This window comes from Oncorhynchus gorbuscha, linkage group LG07, assembly GCF_021184085.1.
Source record: "Oncorhynchus gorbuscha isolate QuinsamMale2020 ecotype Even-year linkage group LG07, OgorEven_v1.0, whole genome shotgun sequence".
NCBI classification, from domain to species: Eukaryota; Metazoa; Chordata; class Actinopteri; order Salmoniformes; family Salmonidae; genus Oncorhynchus; species Oncorhynchus gorbuscha.
In genome coordinates, this window is record NC_060179.1 from 14446854 (window position 1) to 14465229 (window position 18376).

The 18376-nt window shown below is 44.0% G+C and overlaps 1 protein-coding gene across 5 annotated transcripts in view; it reads right to left on the reverse strand.

Moving 5' to 3' along the window:
* LOC124039503 (protein AF-10-like) overlaps positions 1-18376 on the reverse strand; it is a 98849-nt gene that overhangs the window by 52009 nt on the left and 28464 nt on the right. For all 5 annotated transcript variants that reach the window (XM_046355532.1, XM_046355534.1, XM_046355531.1 and 2 more), the window contains 3 exons: positions 7893-8002; positions 7699-7802; positions 7390-7483 (listed from right to left, as the gene is read on the reverse strand). In XM_046355532.1, coding sequence (XP_046211488.1) covers positions 7390-7483; positions 7699-7802; positions 7893-8002 — 308 coding nt within the window. The remainder of the gene's footprint in view (positions 1-7389; positions 7484-7698; positions 7803-7892; positions 8003-18376) is intronic.

An 18376-nucleotide genomic window follows, 5' to 3' on the forward strand; every position in this document is an offset into this window, starting at 1 on the left:
ACTTACTACATGGTGTCATTGAGAATGTTAGCTAAAAACTCAAGCTCTCGAAAAGATCAAGTCCAGGAAAATCAATGACTTTCTTTTGCAGTACAAAAAGAATGTAATTTTAAAAATGAACTACGACTGAAATACAAAAAGCATGACTACTGGCACGTTATCCAATCAGACGACCACAGGACTTTTATCCAATGGGGTGGAGGAACCAGGAGTAGACCAATCGGGTGAGGAAAACAGATTGATGAGTGGGTGATTTACTCTGATGTCATAATGAAAAAAAGGATGCATGGCCAATGACTGTGGTCCTTTTCATACACCTGGACTCATCTGTGTAAGCAGGAAGCCGCCCCGCTGTGTACAAGGCTGTAATATTACTGTGTCTACCTTTAACCGTGCACCTTCACTGATTTACACCTAGTAATAAAAGAGGGATCTTATAGGGTTGGATAGGTGAAAGCTAGGGTTCCACTACATAGATTACACCTACACTGTCATGTTAGATCAATGGTAACTCTAAGGGAGGAGGGAAGCATGTGTAAGGCTCTCTATCTCACACAGTGGTGGCGTAGTCGGTGGAGTAACGCCGACTGGTTTATAAAGTGGTGGCGTAGTCGGTGGGGTAACGCTGACTGGTTTATAAAGTGGTGGCGTAGTCGGTGGGGTAACGCTGACTGGTTTATAAAGTGGTGGCGTAGTCGATGGAGTAACACTGACTGGTTTATAAAGTGGCGGCGTAGTCGGTGGAGTAACACTGACTGGTTTATAAAGTGGTGGCGTAGTCGGTGGAGTAACACTGACTGGTTTATAAAGTGGTGGCGTAGTCGGTGGAGTAACACTGACTGGTTTATAAAGTGGTGGCGTAGTCGGTGGAGTAACACTGACTGGTTTATAAAGTGGTGGCGTAGTCGGTGGGGTAACGCTGACTGGTTTATAAAGTGGTGGCGTAGTCGGTGGGGTAACGCTGACTGGTTTATAAAGTGGTGGCGTAGTCGGTGGGGTAACGCTGACTGGTTTATAAAGTGGTGGCGTAGTCGATGGAGTAACACTGACTGGTTTATAAAGTGGTGGCGTAGTCGGTGGAGTAACACTGACTGGTTTATAAAGTGGCGGCGTAGTCGGTGGAGTAACACTGACTGGTTTATAAAGTGGCGGCGTAGTCGGTGGAGTAACACTGACTGGTTTATAAAGTGGTGGCGTAGTCGGTGGAGTAACACTGACTGGTTTATAAAGTGGTGGCGTAGTCGGTGGGGTAACGCTGACTGGTTTATAAAGTGGTGGCGTAGTCGGTGGGGTAACGCTGACTGGTTTATAAAGTGGTGGCGTAGTCGGTGGGGTAACGCTGACTGGTTTATAAAGTGGTGGCGTAGTCGATGGAGTAACACTGACTGGTTTATAAAGTGGTGGCGTAGTCGGTGGAGTAACACTGACTGGTTTATAAAGTGGTGGCGTAGTCGGTGGAGTAACACTGACTGGTTTATAAAGTGGTGGCGTAGTCGGTGGAGTAACACTGACTGGTTTATAAAGTGGTGGCGTAGTCGGTGGGGTAACGCTGACTGGTTTATAAAGTGGTGGCGTAGTCGGTGGGGTAACGCTGACTGGTTTATAAAGTGGTGGCGTAGTCGGTGGAGTAACACTGACTGGTTTATAAAGTGGTGGCGTAGTCGGTGGGGTAACGCTGACTGGTTTATAAAGTGGTGGCGTAGTCGGTGGAGTAACGCTCTCTGGTTTATAAAGTGGTGGCGTAGTCGGTGGAGTAACGCTGACTGGTTTATAAAGTGGTGGCGTAGTCAGTGGGGTAACGCTGACTGGTTTATAAAGTGGTGGCGTAGTCGGTGGAGTAACGCTGTCTGGTTTATAAAGTGGTGGCGTAGTCGGTGGAGTAACGCTGACTGGTTTATAAAGTGGTGGCGTAGTCGGTGGGGTAACGCTGACTGGTTTATAAAGTGGTGGCGTAGTCAGTGGGGTAACGCTGACTGGTTTATAAAGTGGTGGCGTAGTCGGTGGGGTAACGCTGACTGGTTTATAAAGTGGTGGCGTAGTCGGTGGGGTAACGCTGACTGGTTTATAAAGTGGTGGCTGTTGGTTAGAGATCAAGATCCTTGGTGCCTGACAACAATTCAAAGGACATGACCTCACCCATGCCAAGTAACTTATCTCAGGCATTTCTATCCTTAGCTGTCTCTAATTCTTTGCTGTGTGTTGTTCCTTCTGTCTACAGTGTCTGTGGGTGTGTGTGTATATATATATATATATCTGTTCAGAGAGGGCGTATGGTTGCTGTGTACGTCACAGTCACATAGAGCTATGTTGGGTGTTTCTTACCTTGTGGTCTCGTTGGTCAGAGAGTTTATCCCAGCACTGAGCCCTATTACCTCCCGCCATGCTCGCCGTCCCGCCATGCTCGCCCTCCCGCCATGCTCTCCCTCCCGCCATGCTCGCCCACTTCAAGGTATAGTGGAACCACACGTTACTAACATAGACCCATGATAAATATAGACCACATAAATAAATCATATCTAAATACAAAAATAAATGAATAAATAAACTAAAAAGGTAGAGGAACAGAAGACCTAAGCTAAATAAAGACCACATAAATCAAGCTAAATATAGGCTTTACTTATGAATAAATTAACTAAAAAGGTAGAGGAACAGAAGACCTAAGCTAAATAAAGACCACATAAATCAAGCTAAATATAGGCTTTACTTATGAATAAATAAACTAAAAAGGTAGAGGAACAGAAGACCTAAATAAATAAAGACCACATAAATCAAGCTAAATATAGGCTTTACTTATGAATAAATTAACTAAAAAGGTAGAGGAACAGAAGACCTAAGCTAAATAAAGACCACATAAATCAAGCTAAATATAGGCTTTACTTATGAATAAATTAACTAAAAAGGTAGAGGAACAGAAGACCTAAGCTAAATAAAGACCACATAAATCAAGCTAAATATAGGCTTTACTTATGAATAAATTAACTAAAAAGGTAGAGGAACAGAAGACCTAAGCTAAATAAAGACCACATAAATCAAGCTAAATATAGGCTTTACTTATGAATAAATTAACTAAAAAGGTAGAGGAACAGAAGACCTAAGCTAAATAAAGACCACATAAATCAAGCTAAATATAGGCTTTACTTATGAATAAATAAACTAAAAAGGTAGAGGAACAGAAGACCTAAGCTAAATAAAGACCACATAAATCAAGCTAAATATAGGCTTTACTTATGAATAAATTAACTAAAAAGGTAGAGGAACAGAAGACCTAAGCTAAATAAAGACCACATAAATCAAGCTAAATATAGGCTTTACTTATGAATAAATAAACTAAAAAGGTAGAGGAACAGAAGACCTAAGCTAAATAAAGACCACATAAATCAAGCTAAATATAGGCTTTACTTATGAATAAATAAACTAAAAAGGTAGAGGACCAGGTAAAAAAAACATTCTTAGGGCCCCCCAAAAGGATAGGGCAGCACTGACTACATGATGGATGGATACAGAGACCCACGAGCCCCTCACCATGCATTCATATTTCTGTTGCTCTCATCCTCATCCTCATCAGCCATTCCTGCTGTAGGGCCACGAGCCCCTCACCATCCATTCATATTTCTGTTGCTCTCATCCTCATCCTCATCAGCCATTCCTGCTGTAGACCCATGACAGTCGTGACATTTTAAATGTTTTAAATGCCGGGTATTGACCGCAGTCACCGTAACAACCAGTAGAACATCAAATCAAATGTACTTGCGTTTTCTCCTCCTCTGCTCCTGACTGTGTTTTCTGCCATAGAAATGAAGTGAAGAAAACGGGCCCATTCAACTCAGTGATGGCAGTCATTGTTTCTTCATCTCAAACAGCAAGTAACAAGGTCTGTGTTTACAAACTTCTAGAAAGATAATTGTTCCTCAATGTAGCCCATTTGAAAAATATTTCAAGTTCTCTCCCTTTCGATGACCACTCAGCGTGAAAGGGAGAAAAATGTCCCTGATCCGATGGAACGTCATAAAATAGGCCTATTGGATTACTTCTTATCCCTTGCGCAAATAGCCTAAAGCTGTGTCTGCCCAGAGCTCACTGGAGCTGGAAACTGAGGGTCCAGAATATGTTATACAATGTCGCAAGTTTGTTAGCACCAGCTTCAGACTGGACCAAGTTTATATAATGTTTCCAGTTCCTTGCAGACGGGCCATGCTAGCCAATGTGATTGATTTTTATCAGGATATTTTCTGACCGCAGGCTGCAATGTTTTTATTTGTTGGCTATTTTTGACATAGTTGGCAATAGAAGCTACTTTTACATTTGTATCATTTTGATTTAGATATAATTTTGTATTAATCAGATGACAATGATTTTGAGCTACGAAGGCGTTATTATAAAATAAATTAAACTGTTCCACAAAAATGTGCATATGATAATCATAACTGGCACGGCGGATGGGTAAAAATGTAAAGATAAATTGGCACTCCAAATGGAAAAGGTTGCTGACCCCAGGCGTAGCCTAGTACTGGCAACTCAGGAGCATAATGGCACAAATTGCGAAGGCCAGAAGCTGCAGGAGGTGGTGGTTTGGGAAGAGGGTTTTTTCTCTGGCTCCCTCTTGAGTCATTTGTGTGTCTTAAATATTTAATCGCAGTGTGCTTAAAGCATCAGATAAGCTCAGTAGCCTACATATAGTAAAACAAATATTAACGCATAGGGTGTGTCTAGATATGGAAAAACTCACGTTTTAACATTTCCACCAGCCGATTGGTCGAAAGAACAGACGACTCTTGGTCGACCAAGATGTTTTGGGGGTCTGGGACAGCACTACATTGCATGAGCCATATGATATCAGTTAACATACATTGAATGAACATTCTACAATACCATGGAAATGAATGCATCACAATAGCAGGCAGCCATTGCGAGTGTAGCCATGAGTTTACCAGTCAAACTGCCAGGTTAGCGGTTCCAACCCTGTTCTATTCATATAGAACGTGTGCTGCTGCAGGGGGGGGGGGTTGCCTAGGCAACCGAAGACTCATTCGCTGCAACACCTTGCTTGTTTCAGCACGTTGTTAAAGAGTCCATGTTACTAAAGAAACAGACCCAGCCGTCCTGTCTTCAGTCAGTTGTTAGTCGTTAGTCCCCCCCCCAAAAAAAAAACATTTTGTTACGGTTATTTCATTTGCTCTTCATGACGGTGTTCATCCATAGTAAGGCAACTGTGCCAGCCCTAAAATGTACACACACACTGAAAGGACCCTTCCCCTCCCAGGCACAATATACCAACCGCAGACTATTTCAAGTTGACTAGATTTACCACCAAACTATTGAAGGAAAACAAACGCTGAGCCTTTCCTGTCTACTGTAAGAGAACATCATTATCTATGACCCCATTGACCACAAAGAGGATTATTTGTGTAAAAACATCACAATGTCACGACGAGATCTGTAAATGTCACATGTTCGGAGCATGACATTCATCAACCCATGTGGCGTCTTATGAAATCCATTCTGCTACCAACATTGGCTTGTCTGTCATTGATTCCTTCTCATGTGTTTCTCTTCTCCTCTATTCTGTACCAGACTAATTATATCAGACCCCACCATACCAAGCCATTACACAGGATCAATAGAACTATAAGCATTTGTTAACATCATAAATAAAATGTCATCACTGTGTGTGTGTGTGTGTGTGTGTGTGTGTGTGTGTGTGTGTGTGTGTGTGTGTGTGTGTGTGTGTGTGTGTGTGTGTGTGTGTGTGTGTGTGTGTGTGTGTGTGTGTGTGTGTGTGTGTGTGTGTGCACGCGCGCAAAGGACACTAAATAATGTAAAACCATTGCTTTATCTAATGCTACCCACCCCCATTTAAACCCCAATGCTTCAGTCAGAATCCTACCCCCACTTTGTGTGTGTGTGTGTGTATTTTTCCCCTTGATGGATGGTAGGGGTGGAGCACAAAATCTGTGACACAGCCGGGGCTCTCGCTCCAAAGAGCTCTGAGAGGGAGAGAAGAGAGGGGAAGAGAGAGCGAGTGTATGGGTGTGTGAGTGTGTGTATGGGTGTGTGAGTGAAAGCATTTATTGTGTGTCTGTGTGGAGTGGTGTGTACAAATGTGAATTGGTAAGCATCTCTTTACCCACTTGTAACCCTAACCCCAGTACCCCTCACCCTCCACCCCTTCCACTCTCCCAGCCCCAGACAGCCAGAGAGGAAGCCCTGTGGACTGGGGCTGTCGTCCGGTGCAGAGGTCCAGTGTCAGAGTGGAGCTCCAGACCCTAGAGACCTCCCTCTGCCGCTGTAACCCAAACCGCTGCACCCGGCCTGGGCTTAGCATACAGGGGGCAGGGGGGTAGAGGGTGAAGGGGACAAAGGGCCTGGGAGGCACTGCTGATTTGTCAATGAGATTAGATGGGGTTGATGGAGGGGGAGAGGGATGGGGGTGGGGGGAGAGAAGGCTGGAGAGGGGGAAGGAGAGAAGCTTGGGTGAAGGGAGGAAGAGAGCGAGGGAGGGAGGGAGGGAGGGAGGGAGGGAGGGAGGGAGGGAGGGAGGGAGGGAGGGAAGGAGGGAAGGGGGAGGGAGGGAGGGAGGGAGGGAGGGAGGGAGGGAGGGAGGGAGGGAGGGAGGGAGGGGGAGGGAGGGAGGGAGGGAGGGAGGGAGGGAGGGAGGGAGGGAGGGAGGGAGGGAGGGAGGGAGGGAGGAGGGAGGGAGCGAGAAGGGAGGGAGGGAGTAAGGGAGGGAGAAGGGAGGGAGGGAGGGAGGGAGGGAGGGAGGGAGGGAGGGAGGGAGGGAGGGAGGGAGGGAGGGAGAGGAGGGAAGGAGGGAGGGAGGGAGGGAGGGAGGGAGGGAGGGAGGGAGGGAGGGAGGGAGGGAGGGAGGGAGGGCGTGGAGGGAAGGAGGGAGGAAGGGAGGGAGGGAGGGAGGGAGCGTGAAGGGAAGGAGGGAGGAAGAGAGCGAGAAGGGAAGGAGGGAGGAAGAGAAAAATTAAAGAGAGAGAGGAGCTAGAGGGGGTGGAGATTAACGGATGGCTCCACTTTCAGCAGTTGTAATTGGCAGAGGAGAGAGTGCCAAGTCATTCAAGAAATGAGAGGTGTGTGTGTGTGTGTGTGTGTGTGTGTGTGTGTGTGTGTGTGTGTGTGTGTGTGTGTGTGTGTGTGTGTGTGTGTGTGTGTGTGTGTGTGTGTGTGTGTGTGTGTGTGTGTGTGTGTGTGTGTGTGTATTGGTGAAGTGTGGGCCTTCATGAAGCTCAGACAGAGGGAAGCAATAATGTGAGAGGTCTATTCAAACAAAACTAGATTCCAGGTTTCTGAGGTGAGAGGCATTCCTCCTCCCCAGCACAGTAAGACAGTTGGGAAAAATAGTAGAGAAAGAAAGGGAGAAAAAGAGAAAGAAAGAGATCTTACCAGTTTGCTGTAATGGTACTTGCAGTAGCCGCAGTATTTGACATTGTCTGCGTCCGAGCCCTGCTCCTCACACAACAACCCAGCAAACTGGGCACTGATGAGAGGAGAGAGGAAGTGTCAAGAGAGAGAAGGGGACAGAGATGTGTCAAAAAATGGAGAGACTAAAGACAGAGAGATGTATTTACTATGTTAACAGATGGACAGTGATGTATTTTTTAACGTGTTAATAAAGTTTTAGATATTTTAATGTGGCTCACAATGTCAACGTGTGTTAATAAAGCTATAGGTATTTGAAAGGGGCTCGCTCACCACGTGACGTGGAAGGCTTGTCGGCAGCCATGTTTGTTGCAGGTCATGCAGGCTCCGGTGGCAGCTTTACTCTCTCTGCCCTGGTCTTCACAGATATAACACGTCTACACACACGCATGAGAAAACACATCCAGTCACACACTCAGAAATGTAGGGACAGAGTGAAGTGTGTGTGTGTGTGTGTGTGTGTGTACCTTGTTGTAGCGATCGTGGGGGACAGACTGCAGTACGATGGGTTCCATGGTGGAGACGTTAGCAAACTCCACTTCAGGAATGTAAAGGGCACACACCACATGGGCCCAACCTACACACACACACACACACACACACACACACACACACACACACACACACACACACACACACACACACACACACACACACACACAGTAAACCTCAGGACACACATAACTTATTGAAAACACCCACCACTTGGGCCCAAAGGGCAGCTATACACAAAATCCCCTTCAATTTCAATCCATGTGTGGAGCGGCGTAACTAGAGCAGGAAAGAGCCAGTTGAATGAGAGGTCAGATAGTGGTGAATCCTTCCACCCTCTGTTCCCTCTATTCCAGGAACAACAACATGCTTCAACTTACAGTTGAACCCCTGACCTGCCTTTGACCTCCCCAGGGGACAAGGGGGAGGAGGATAGGGGGGGTGTCAGGGTGATGTTGTTGTTTTGATGTACTTCCAAGAATTTGGCAGAGGACAATAAAACAGGGCCATAAAACACCCCAGAGCCCCCCCATAGACACATGCCTGCACACAGACACACAGGGGTTTCCGTTATGAAAATGTGGCGCTGGACATTTGACCGGCAGAATTTGAATTTACCGGTCATTTGAGAAGTAAACCGGACCCACATGCATTGGGTGCGTAACCTGATTAGAGCGTCCACCCACGGTGCTCAGAATAACATAAATCACATTCTGATTATGGCAATTCATATTAACAGAACATAGAAGTGGAGGATTCAATGAGGTGTGTCTGTTAGAATAACAGTTCACATCCACTTTTCCACAACAAGACCAGTAAAGAACAGTAGAATCACTAGCCTATGCATAAACGGCGTGTGAGTTTCAAATTTGGGGAAGCACCCCCCTCCCAAAAAAAGGACTCCATACATCATCGCATTTGTAGACTTACGCAAGACAGCCTACTATTCGTAATGTGATGAGTAGATTGGATAGTTATAATTTAGGCTAATAATATAACTCAATCACTGATTGCAAAATAAGACAATTCAATGAATGGCTGAGCGCATGTAGTGTAGAGGACACGGCAGGTAGCCTAGCGGTGGGCCAGTAACCGAAAGGTCGCTGGTTCGAATACCCAAGCCGACAAGGTGAAAAATCAGAAAGTGTGCCTGCCCTGGAGCAAGGCACTTAACACTAATTTGTTCCAGAGATGCCATACTACTATGGCACCTATCCAGTGCATGTGACAATACATCTGATTTTAAATGAGTATTTTTATGAGATATGTTTCTTATTTCTTTGAAAATAATGAAAAACCCATTTCATTCTACTACATTTTACAGTGCCTTCGGAATGAATTCCGATCCCTTTAATATTTCCACATTTTGTTACTTTAGAGTCTTTTTCTAAAACGGATTAAATATTTTTTTTTCTCTCATCAATCTTCACACAATACCCCTTAATGACAAAGCAAAAATGGGTTTCTATACATTTTTGCAAATGTATTAAAAATAAAACATTTACAAAAGTATTCAGTACTTTGTTGAAGCACCTTTGGTAGTGATTACAGCCTTGAGTCTTCTTGGGTATGACGCTACAAGCTTGGCACACCTGTATTTGGGGAGTTTCTCCCATCCTTCTCTGCAGATCATCTCAAGGCCTGTCAGGTTGGATGAGGAGCGTTGCTGCACAGCTATTTTCAGGTCTCTTCAGAGATGTTCAATCGGGTTCAAGTCCGGGCTCTGGCTGGGCCACTCAAGGACATTCAAAGACTTTGTCAAGAAAACATTCCTGATTTGTCTTGGCTGTGTGCTTAGGGTCGTTGTCCTGTTGGGAGGTGAACTTTCGCCCCCAGTCTGAAATCCTGATCGCTCTGAAGGTTTCCATCAAGGATCTCTGTGTACTTTGCTGCGTTCATCTTGTCCTGGATCCTGACTAGTCTCCCAGTCCCTACCACTGAAAAACATGGCCAAAGCATGAGGCTGCCACCACCATGCTTCACCATAGGGATGTTGCCATGTTTCTTCCAAACATGACACTTGGCATTCAGGGCAAAGAGTACAATCTTTCATCAGACAAGATAATCTTGTTTCTCATGGTCTGAGAGTCTTTAGGTGCCTTTTGGCAAACTTCAAGCAGGCATATGCCTTTTACTGAGGAACGGCTTCCATCTTGTCATTCTATCATAAAGGCCTGATTGGTGGAGTGCTGCAGAGATGGTTCTCCCATCTCCACAGAGGAACTCTGGAGCTCTGCCCGAGTGACAATTGGGTTCTTTGGTCACCTCCCTGACCAAGGTCCTTCTCCCTATTTGCTCAGTTTGGCTGGGTGGCCAGCTCTAGGTTCAAAACTTCTTCCATTTAAGAATGATAGAGGCCACTGTGTTCTTAGGGACCTTCAATGCTGCAGACATTTGTTGGTACCCTTCCCTAGATCTGTGCCTTGACACAATCCTGCCTCGGAGCTCTACGGACAATTCCTTCAACCTCATGTCTTAGTTTTTGCCCTGACATGCAGTCAACTGTGGGACCTTAAATAGAGTGGTGTGTGCCTTTCCAAATCAATAAATCAATTGATTATACCACAGGTGTACTCCAATCAAGTTGTAGAAACATCTCAAGGATGATCACTGGAAACAGGATGCACCTGAGCTCAATTTCGAGTCTCATAGCAAAGGGTCTGGATACTTATATAAATATGGTATTTATGTTTTCAAAATGTTAATAAATATGTAAACATTTCTACAAACCTGTTTTTGCTCTGATAACTATGGGCTATTCTGTGTAGATCAGTGGTTCCCAAACTATTTATAGTCCCGTTCCCCTTCAAACATTCAACCTCCAGCTGCGTACCCCTCTAGCACCAGGGTCAGCCCACTCTCAAATGTTGTTTTTTGCCATCATTGTAAGCCTGCCACACACACATTATACAATACATTAATTAAACATAGGAATGAGTGTGAGTTTTTGACACATGCCGGCTCATGGGAAGTGACAAAGAGCTCTTATAGGACCAGGGCACAAATAATAATAATCAATAATCTTGCTCTTTATTTAACCATCTTACATATAAAACCTTATTTATTCATCGAAAATTGTGAATAACTCACCACAGGTTCATGAGAAGGGTGTGCTTGAAAGAATGCACAGAACTCTGCAATGTTGGGTTGTATTGGGAGAGAGTCTCAGTCTTAAATCATTTTCCACACACAGTCTGTGTCCGAGGACCCACTCTCACATAGGTATGTGGTTGCAAAGGGCATCAGTGTTTTAAGAGCGTGATTTGCCAAGGCAGGATACTCTGAGCGCAGCCCAATCCAGAAATCTGGCAGTGGTTTCTGATTCAATTCCAATTTCACAGAACTGCATGTTGCAATTTTGAGGCTGTCTTGTTCAGATATCGTGATAACGAATCCAGCTGTTCGTGTCATCCATTTCAGAAAGTACCTACGTAATTGAACACCCAACTCACTCAGGTGCTTCGCTATATCACATTTGACATTGTCCATAAATAAGCTCGAGTTCATTTGCACACAAAAAAAAATGTACAATGATGGAAAGACCTGTGTGATATCCAACTTCTTAAATCACTGCCTCAATTTTGTCCCGCACATTGAATATAGTTGCGGAGAGTTCCTGCAATCCTAGATTCAGATCATTCAGGCAAGAAAAAACATCACCCAGATGGGCCAGTCGTGTGAGAAACTCATCTGACCGCTTGCATGATGACAAGTGAAAATGACGGTCAGTAAAGAAAACCTTAAGCTCGTCTCTCAACTAAAAAAAAAACATGTCAATACTTTGCCTCTTGATAACCAGCACACTTCTGTATGTTTTAAAAGCGTTACATGGTCGCTGCCCATATCTTTGCATAGTGCAGAAAATACACGAGCGTTCAGGGAACTTGCTTAACAATGTGAACCCTTTTCACTGTAGTGTCCAAAACGTATTTCAAGCTATCAGGTATTCCCTTGGCAGCAAGAGACTCTCGGTGGATGCTGCAGTGTACCCAAGTGGCGTCGGCAGCAACTGTTTCCACTCCTCTATGTCTCCCTATTATGGCTTTTGTACCATCAATACAGATACCAATGTGAGCAGCAGCTGCGTTTGGCTACATACGGCTCGTTAGTGGAATTTACGCGAGAGAGTAAAGGTTAAAGGCTTCTCACGTCACCCCGCTCCTCCGCTCTCTCCACTGGCTTCCAATTGAAGCTCGCATCCGCTACAAGACCATGGTGCTTGCCTACGGAGCTGTGAGGGGAACGGCACCTCAGTACCTCCAGGCTCTGATCAGGCCCTACACCCAAACAAGGGCACTGCATTCATCCACCTCTGGCCTGCTCGCCTCCCTACCACTGAGGAAGTACAGTTCCCGCTCAGCCCAGTCAAAACTGTTCGCTGCTCTGGCCCCCCAATGGTGGAACAAACTCCCTCACGACGCCAGGACAGCGGAGTCAATCACCACCTTCCGGAGACACCTGAAACCCACCTCTTTAAGGAATACCTAGGATAGGATAAAGTAATACTTCTCACCCCCCTCCCTTAAAAGATTTAGATGCACTATTGTAAAGTGGCTGCTCCACTGGATGTCATAAGGTGAATGCACCAATTTGTAAGTCGCTCTGGATAAGAGCGTCTGCTAAATGACTTAAATGTAAATGTAATGTTAAATGTTAATGTGATTGGATGTTAATTATTTGACTAGCGTACCTGTATTTGATGATGTGTTGTTATATCGCTGAACACTTCATTTAAATGTTATTTTTGGCAGTGAAACGAGGCTACTCAGGCGAGAAAACAAACTCACCCAAATGTATAGCCCCCGTTGGTAAATATAAATGGACTGTTTGAAAATGTGAAGGAAACAAAAATGTTAAAAATAATATATTTTAATATGAATCACATTTTTTATTTGGCGTACCCCCGACGGCATTGCGAGTACCATTCGGGGGCAATACCTGGTGTAGATGGATGAGAAAGGAAAAAATGAAATAATCCATTTTAGAATAAGGCTGTAACGTAACAAAATGTAGAAAAAGTCAAGGGGTCTGAATACTTCCCGAATGCACTGTATATGACCGAAGACATGTGCAGAATCTTTTTTAACAACAAATGGCAGGGTAGCCTACTCTGCTGACACGGACAAAAGATCAATAAATCAACGTTGTCCATGTAATAGGCCTATGAGAAGAGGAGACACAAACAGAATATGATGTCCATCTAAACTGGAGGAGGCCTCCCGAGAGGCGCACCGGTTGCATTTTGACTTCTCACTGACAGCTGCAACTCAACAATCATCTATTTTAGGGATGAACGATATAAAATCGGTGAACATATCGGAATCGGACGATATTAGCTAAAAATGCCAATATCGGTATCGGCCCGATGTCTAGTTAAAAACTGATGTCAAAGCTACCGTACATACCTATAGGTTTTTTAAACCTTTATTTAACTAGGCAAGTCAGTTAAAGAACAAATCCTTATTTACAATGACAGCCTAGGAACAGTGGGTTAACTGCCTTGTTCAGTTGCAGAACGACAGTTTTACCTTGTCAGCTCGGGGATTAGATCTAGCAACCTTTATAACGAAGGTACATGACATAAAATGTTGCGCTCCACTTTAACACAGCATCCCTAACCTAGCCCACAATGTCTGCTGTGTGGATCGAGCAGTCAACACGTGCAACACAGCATCCCTAACCTAGCCCACAATTTCTGCTGTGTGGATCGAGCAGTCAACACGTGCAACACAGCATCCCTAACCTAGCCCACAATGTCTGCTGTATGGATCGAGCAGTCAACACGTGCAACACAGCATCCCTAACCTAGCCCACAATGTCTGCTGTGTGGATCGAGCAGTCAACACGTGCAACACAGCATCCCTAACCTAGCCCACAATGTCTGCTGTGTGGATCGAGCAGTCAACACGTGCAACACAGCATCCCTAACCTAGCCCACAATTTCTGCTGTGTGGATCGAGCAGTCAACACGTGCAACACAGCATCCCTAACCTAGCCCACAATTCTGCTGTATGGATCGAGCAGTCAACACGTGCAACACAGCATCCCTAACCTAGCCCACAATGTCTGCTGTGTGGATCGAGCAGTCAACACGTGCAACACAGCATCCCTAACCTAGCCCACAATTTCTGCTGTGTGGATCGAGCAGTCAACACGTGCAACACAGCATCCCTAACCTAGCCCACAATGTCTGCTGTGTGGATCGAGCAGTCAACACGTGCAACACAGCATCCCTAACCTAGCCCACAATGTCTGCTGTGTGGATCGAGCAGTCAACACGTGCAACACAGCATCCCTAACCTAGCCCACAATGTCTGCTGTGTGGATCGAGCAGTCAACACGTGCAACACAGCATCCCTAACCTAGCCCACAATGTCTGCTGTGTGGATCGAGCAGTCAACACGTGCAACACAGCATCCCTAACCTAGCCCACAATGTCTGCGGTGTGGATCGAGCAGTCAACACGTGCAACACAGCATCCCTAACCTAGCCCACAATGTCTGCTGTGTGGATCGAGCAGTCAACACATGCAACACAGCATCCCTAACCTAGCCCACAATGTCTGCGGTGTGGATCGAGCAGTCAACACGTGCAACACAGCATCCCTAACCTAGCCCACAATGTCTGCAGTGTGGATCGAGCAGTCAACACGTGCAACACAGCATCCCTAACCTAGCCCACAATTTCTGCGGTGTGGATCGAGCAGTCAACAAGTCCAGCAATGAATTTGAAAGAGTAAGAAAATTTCAGCGAGACAACTCAAAGGCAAAAACCATTAAAGCCAATGGTGACATTGCCCTTGACAATCAACCGTTCTCTGTCGTGGGCGATGTTGGCTTTCGCCGACTGGTCGAGCACCGGTACACACTACCAAGTGTGCTATGTTTCAGATGTTGCCCTACCGGAGTTACACATTGAGTGATAGTGTAATCAATGTGTAATAACGTGAAAAATGTATGAATGCGTTAAATTATGTGACGGACGTGCAGTTCGATTCAGACCCTGGTTGGTCAACAAGGTTATTTGACGTGTATCTTTATTGGCACACAAAGACCCAAACGGTGTTCCATAGAAATCCTGGTTGAGAACGGAACTACTGAAGAAATTAACAGAACAACACAGCAAGTAAGTGAAAGAGATTTTTGATGATGTTTTACTGGTAATGGGGACATACGTAAAAGCCAACAAACATTTGTTGGGGGTCAGTGTGATGTCTGTGTAACCTTTATTTAACTAGGCAAGTTAGTTAAGAAAAAATATATATTATTTATAATGACGGCCTACCCCAGCCAAAGCTGGGCCAATTGTGTGCCGTCCTATGGGACTCCCAATCATGGCCAGATGTGGCTGGATCCGAACCAGGGACTGTAGTGACGCCTCTTGCACTGAGATGCAGTGCCTTAGACCACTGTGTCCGTGTGTGCGTTCACTATTTAACTGTAGTAGAATGCTTAAAAGGCCGCTAAAATGTTAAATAATCTGTATCTTTTTTTTCCGTCAAGGAAAATATCTGTATCTTTTTTTTCGGTAAGAAAATTATTGGATATCGGTGCATCACTAATCTATTTAGTTTTTGCCTTTTCTATCCTACTGTAGGCAACGCAATTTAAAATAATCCACCCTTTTTTATTTTGTAGGCTAGGGGAAGCTAATGATCCTCTGTGGCCAAATCATGCTTTCGTAGCCTATTCTGCATGATTTGATTTATTTCTGGATTAACCTCTTGCTCCTACCTGGCACGCAGGCGTCCCCATCTAGAGCTCTGGAAATGCAAATGCGCTACGCTAAATGCTAATAGTATTAGTTAAAACTCAAACGTTCATTAAAATACACATGCAGGGTATAGAATTAAAGCTACACTCGTTGTGAATCCAGGCAACAAGTCAGATTTTTAAAATGCTTTTCGGCGAAAGCATGAGAAGCTATTATCTGATAGCATGTAACACCCCAAAAGACCCGCAGGGGACATAAACAAAATAATTAGCATAGTCATCGCTACACAAACCGCACAAATAAAATATAAAACATTCATTACCTTTGACCATCTTCTTTGTTGGCACTCCTAGATGTCCCATAATCACTATTGGGTCTTTTTTTCGATTAAATCGGTCCATATATAGCCTAGATATCGATCTATGAAGACTGTGTGGTAAACGGAAAAAATAGCGTTTCATAACGTAACGTCATTTTTTTAAATTCAAAAAGTTGACGATAAACTTTCACAAAACACTTCGAAATACTTTTGTAATGCAACTTTAGGTATTAGTACACGTTAATAAGCGATAAAATTAATCAGGAGGCGATGTCAATTCTATAGGTGTCTGTCTCTAAAAAATGTCTTGGAGAGAGCTCGACCAAAACATCCGGTCGGAGACCGGAGGGAATCGATTCCCTTGATTCGGTTAGACCAAGAATCAAAGCTGAATCAAATGACAAGACTCTAGACAACGTGTGGAAGCTGTAGGCACTGCAACCTCGGCCTCATTTAATTCGGTTCACTTTGAACAATTCCTGGAAGTGGCGCATGGATATTTATTTCCATTTTCAGTGATCAGATTTTCATGCACTTTTCGATGAAACGCACGTTCTGTTATAGTCACAGCCGTGATTTAACCAGTTTTATAAACGTCTGAGTGTTTTCTATCCACACATACTAATCATATGCATATACTATATTCCTGGCCTGAGTAGCAGGGCGCTGAAATGTTGCGCGATTTTTAACAGAATGTTCGAAAAAGTAGAGGGTCGATTTAACAGGTTAACAGGAGTAGGCTAATTAGGCTAAATAATTTGGGAAATTTAATTCAATTGATTTAGGGAAAGCTTAGCTTCCCCTAGCCTTATGGACACGCCACCTATGAGCCTATGTCAATCTACTATCCCACATGGTAGAACATTTGACCTATTCTATTGGTCAGTTTGGAGAAATAGCCCAAAGACTCTGGGACAGTTGTGGGGTGATAGATCCTAAATTCAAATCAAATTTATACAACCTGTAGGAGTTAAGCTACATTTAAAAAAACCATTTAAACACGAGAACATGTTGCTTAAAATGTTTATAAAATATTATTCCTCAACATTATTAGAGCAGCGTTGCACAAAAGGCTGTCGGTTCTGAGTGAATGTGTATTTGGCAACTGGAAAAAGAAAGAAAGTTGACAACCAATAGAACATGAGAGAAACAGGCTACTGGTTTCAATGGCATATGGAAGTCTTTATTTAAAAAAATATTGCCTCCATGGATGTTGCCCAGGCTACTTTGAAGCAAGGTAAAACATATTGCCTCCACGGATTTTGCCCAGGCTACTTTGAAGCAAGGTAAAACATATTACCTCCACGGATTTTGCCCAGACTACTTTGAAGCAAGGTAAAACATATTGCCTCCATGGATGTTGCCCAGGCTACTTTGAAGCAAGGTAAAACATATTGCCTCCATGGATGTTGCCCAGGCTACTTTGAAGCAAGGTAAAACATGCTTCAATATATGTAGTAAAACATTCAGGTTTCAAACAAAGTAGCTTTATGTTTTCAAAATGAATACGGCCTCCAGCTCATTGCAAAGTGGTGTGTGACGCGCTGATTGAAGCCTGACTTCCGTTGCCAATGCATTTGAATGGCGAATTGGAAGTGCGTTTCAATTACCAGTTGAGAAATATGAACAGTAGCTCTTTTTAAATCGTGGCCCAAGCATTGTTTTTTGTTGTCGTTTTTCTTTTTACACATGACTGCATTTAGAAATGTTGCGTAATGATTGGACTTATAAAAGCTCTGTCTGATAAGGGCTCTGTATCTGTATGCTGTGAGCGTGTGATTAAATTGAAATGTTTGTAACTGGCCTACATTCAATAGGCCATGCTGTGAAAGGAATTAAAAATGAAAAGCTGAAATGTCTTGAGGATTCAACGCATTTATTTTGGAAAGCTTACATAAGTTCAGGAGTAAACATTTGCTTAACAAGTCACATAATAAATTGCATGGACTCACTGTGTGCAAAAAAGGGACCTTACAGATAAGAAATACCTGTAAGGTCCCTTAGTCGAGCAGTGAATTTCAAACACAGATTCAATCACAAAGACCAAAAGGGCTCCCTTTGGTAGATGAGTGGGAAAAAAAGAAGCAGACATTGAATATCCCTTTGAGCATGGTGAAGTTATTAATTACACTTTGGATGGTGTATCAATACACCCAGTCACTATAAAGATACAGACGTCCTTCATAACTCAGTTGCCGGAGAGGAAGGAAACCCCTCAGGGATTTCACCATGAGGCCAATGGTGACTTTAAAACAGTTTGAGTTTAATGGCTGTGGTAGGGAGAAAACTGAGGCTGGATCAACAACACTCCACAATACTAACCTAATTGAGAGAGATTGAGAGAGACAAAAGGAAGCCTATACAGAATAAAAAATATTCCAAAACATGCATCCTGTTTGCAACCAGGCACTTAAGTAATGCTGCAAA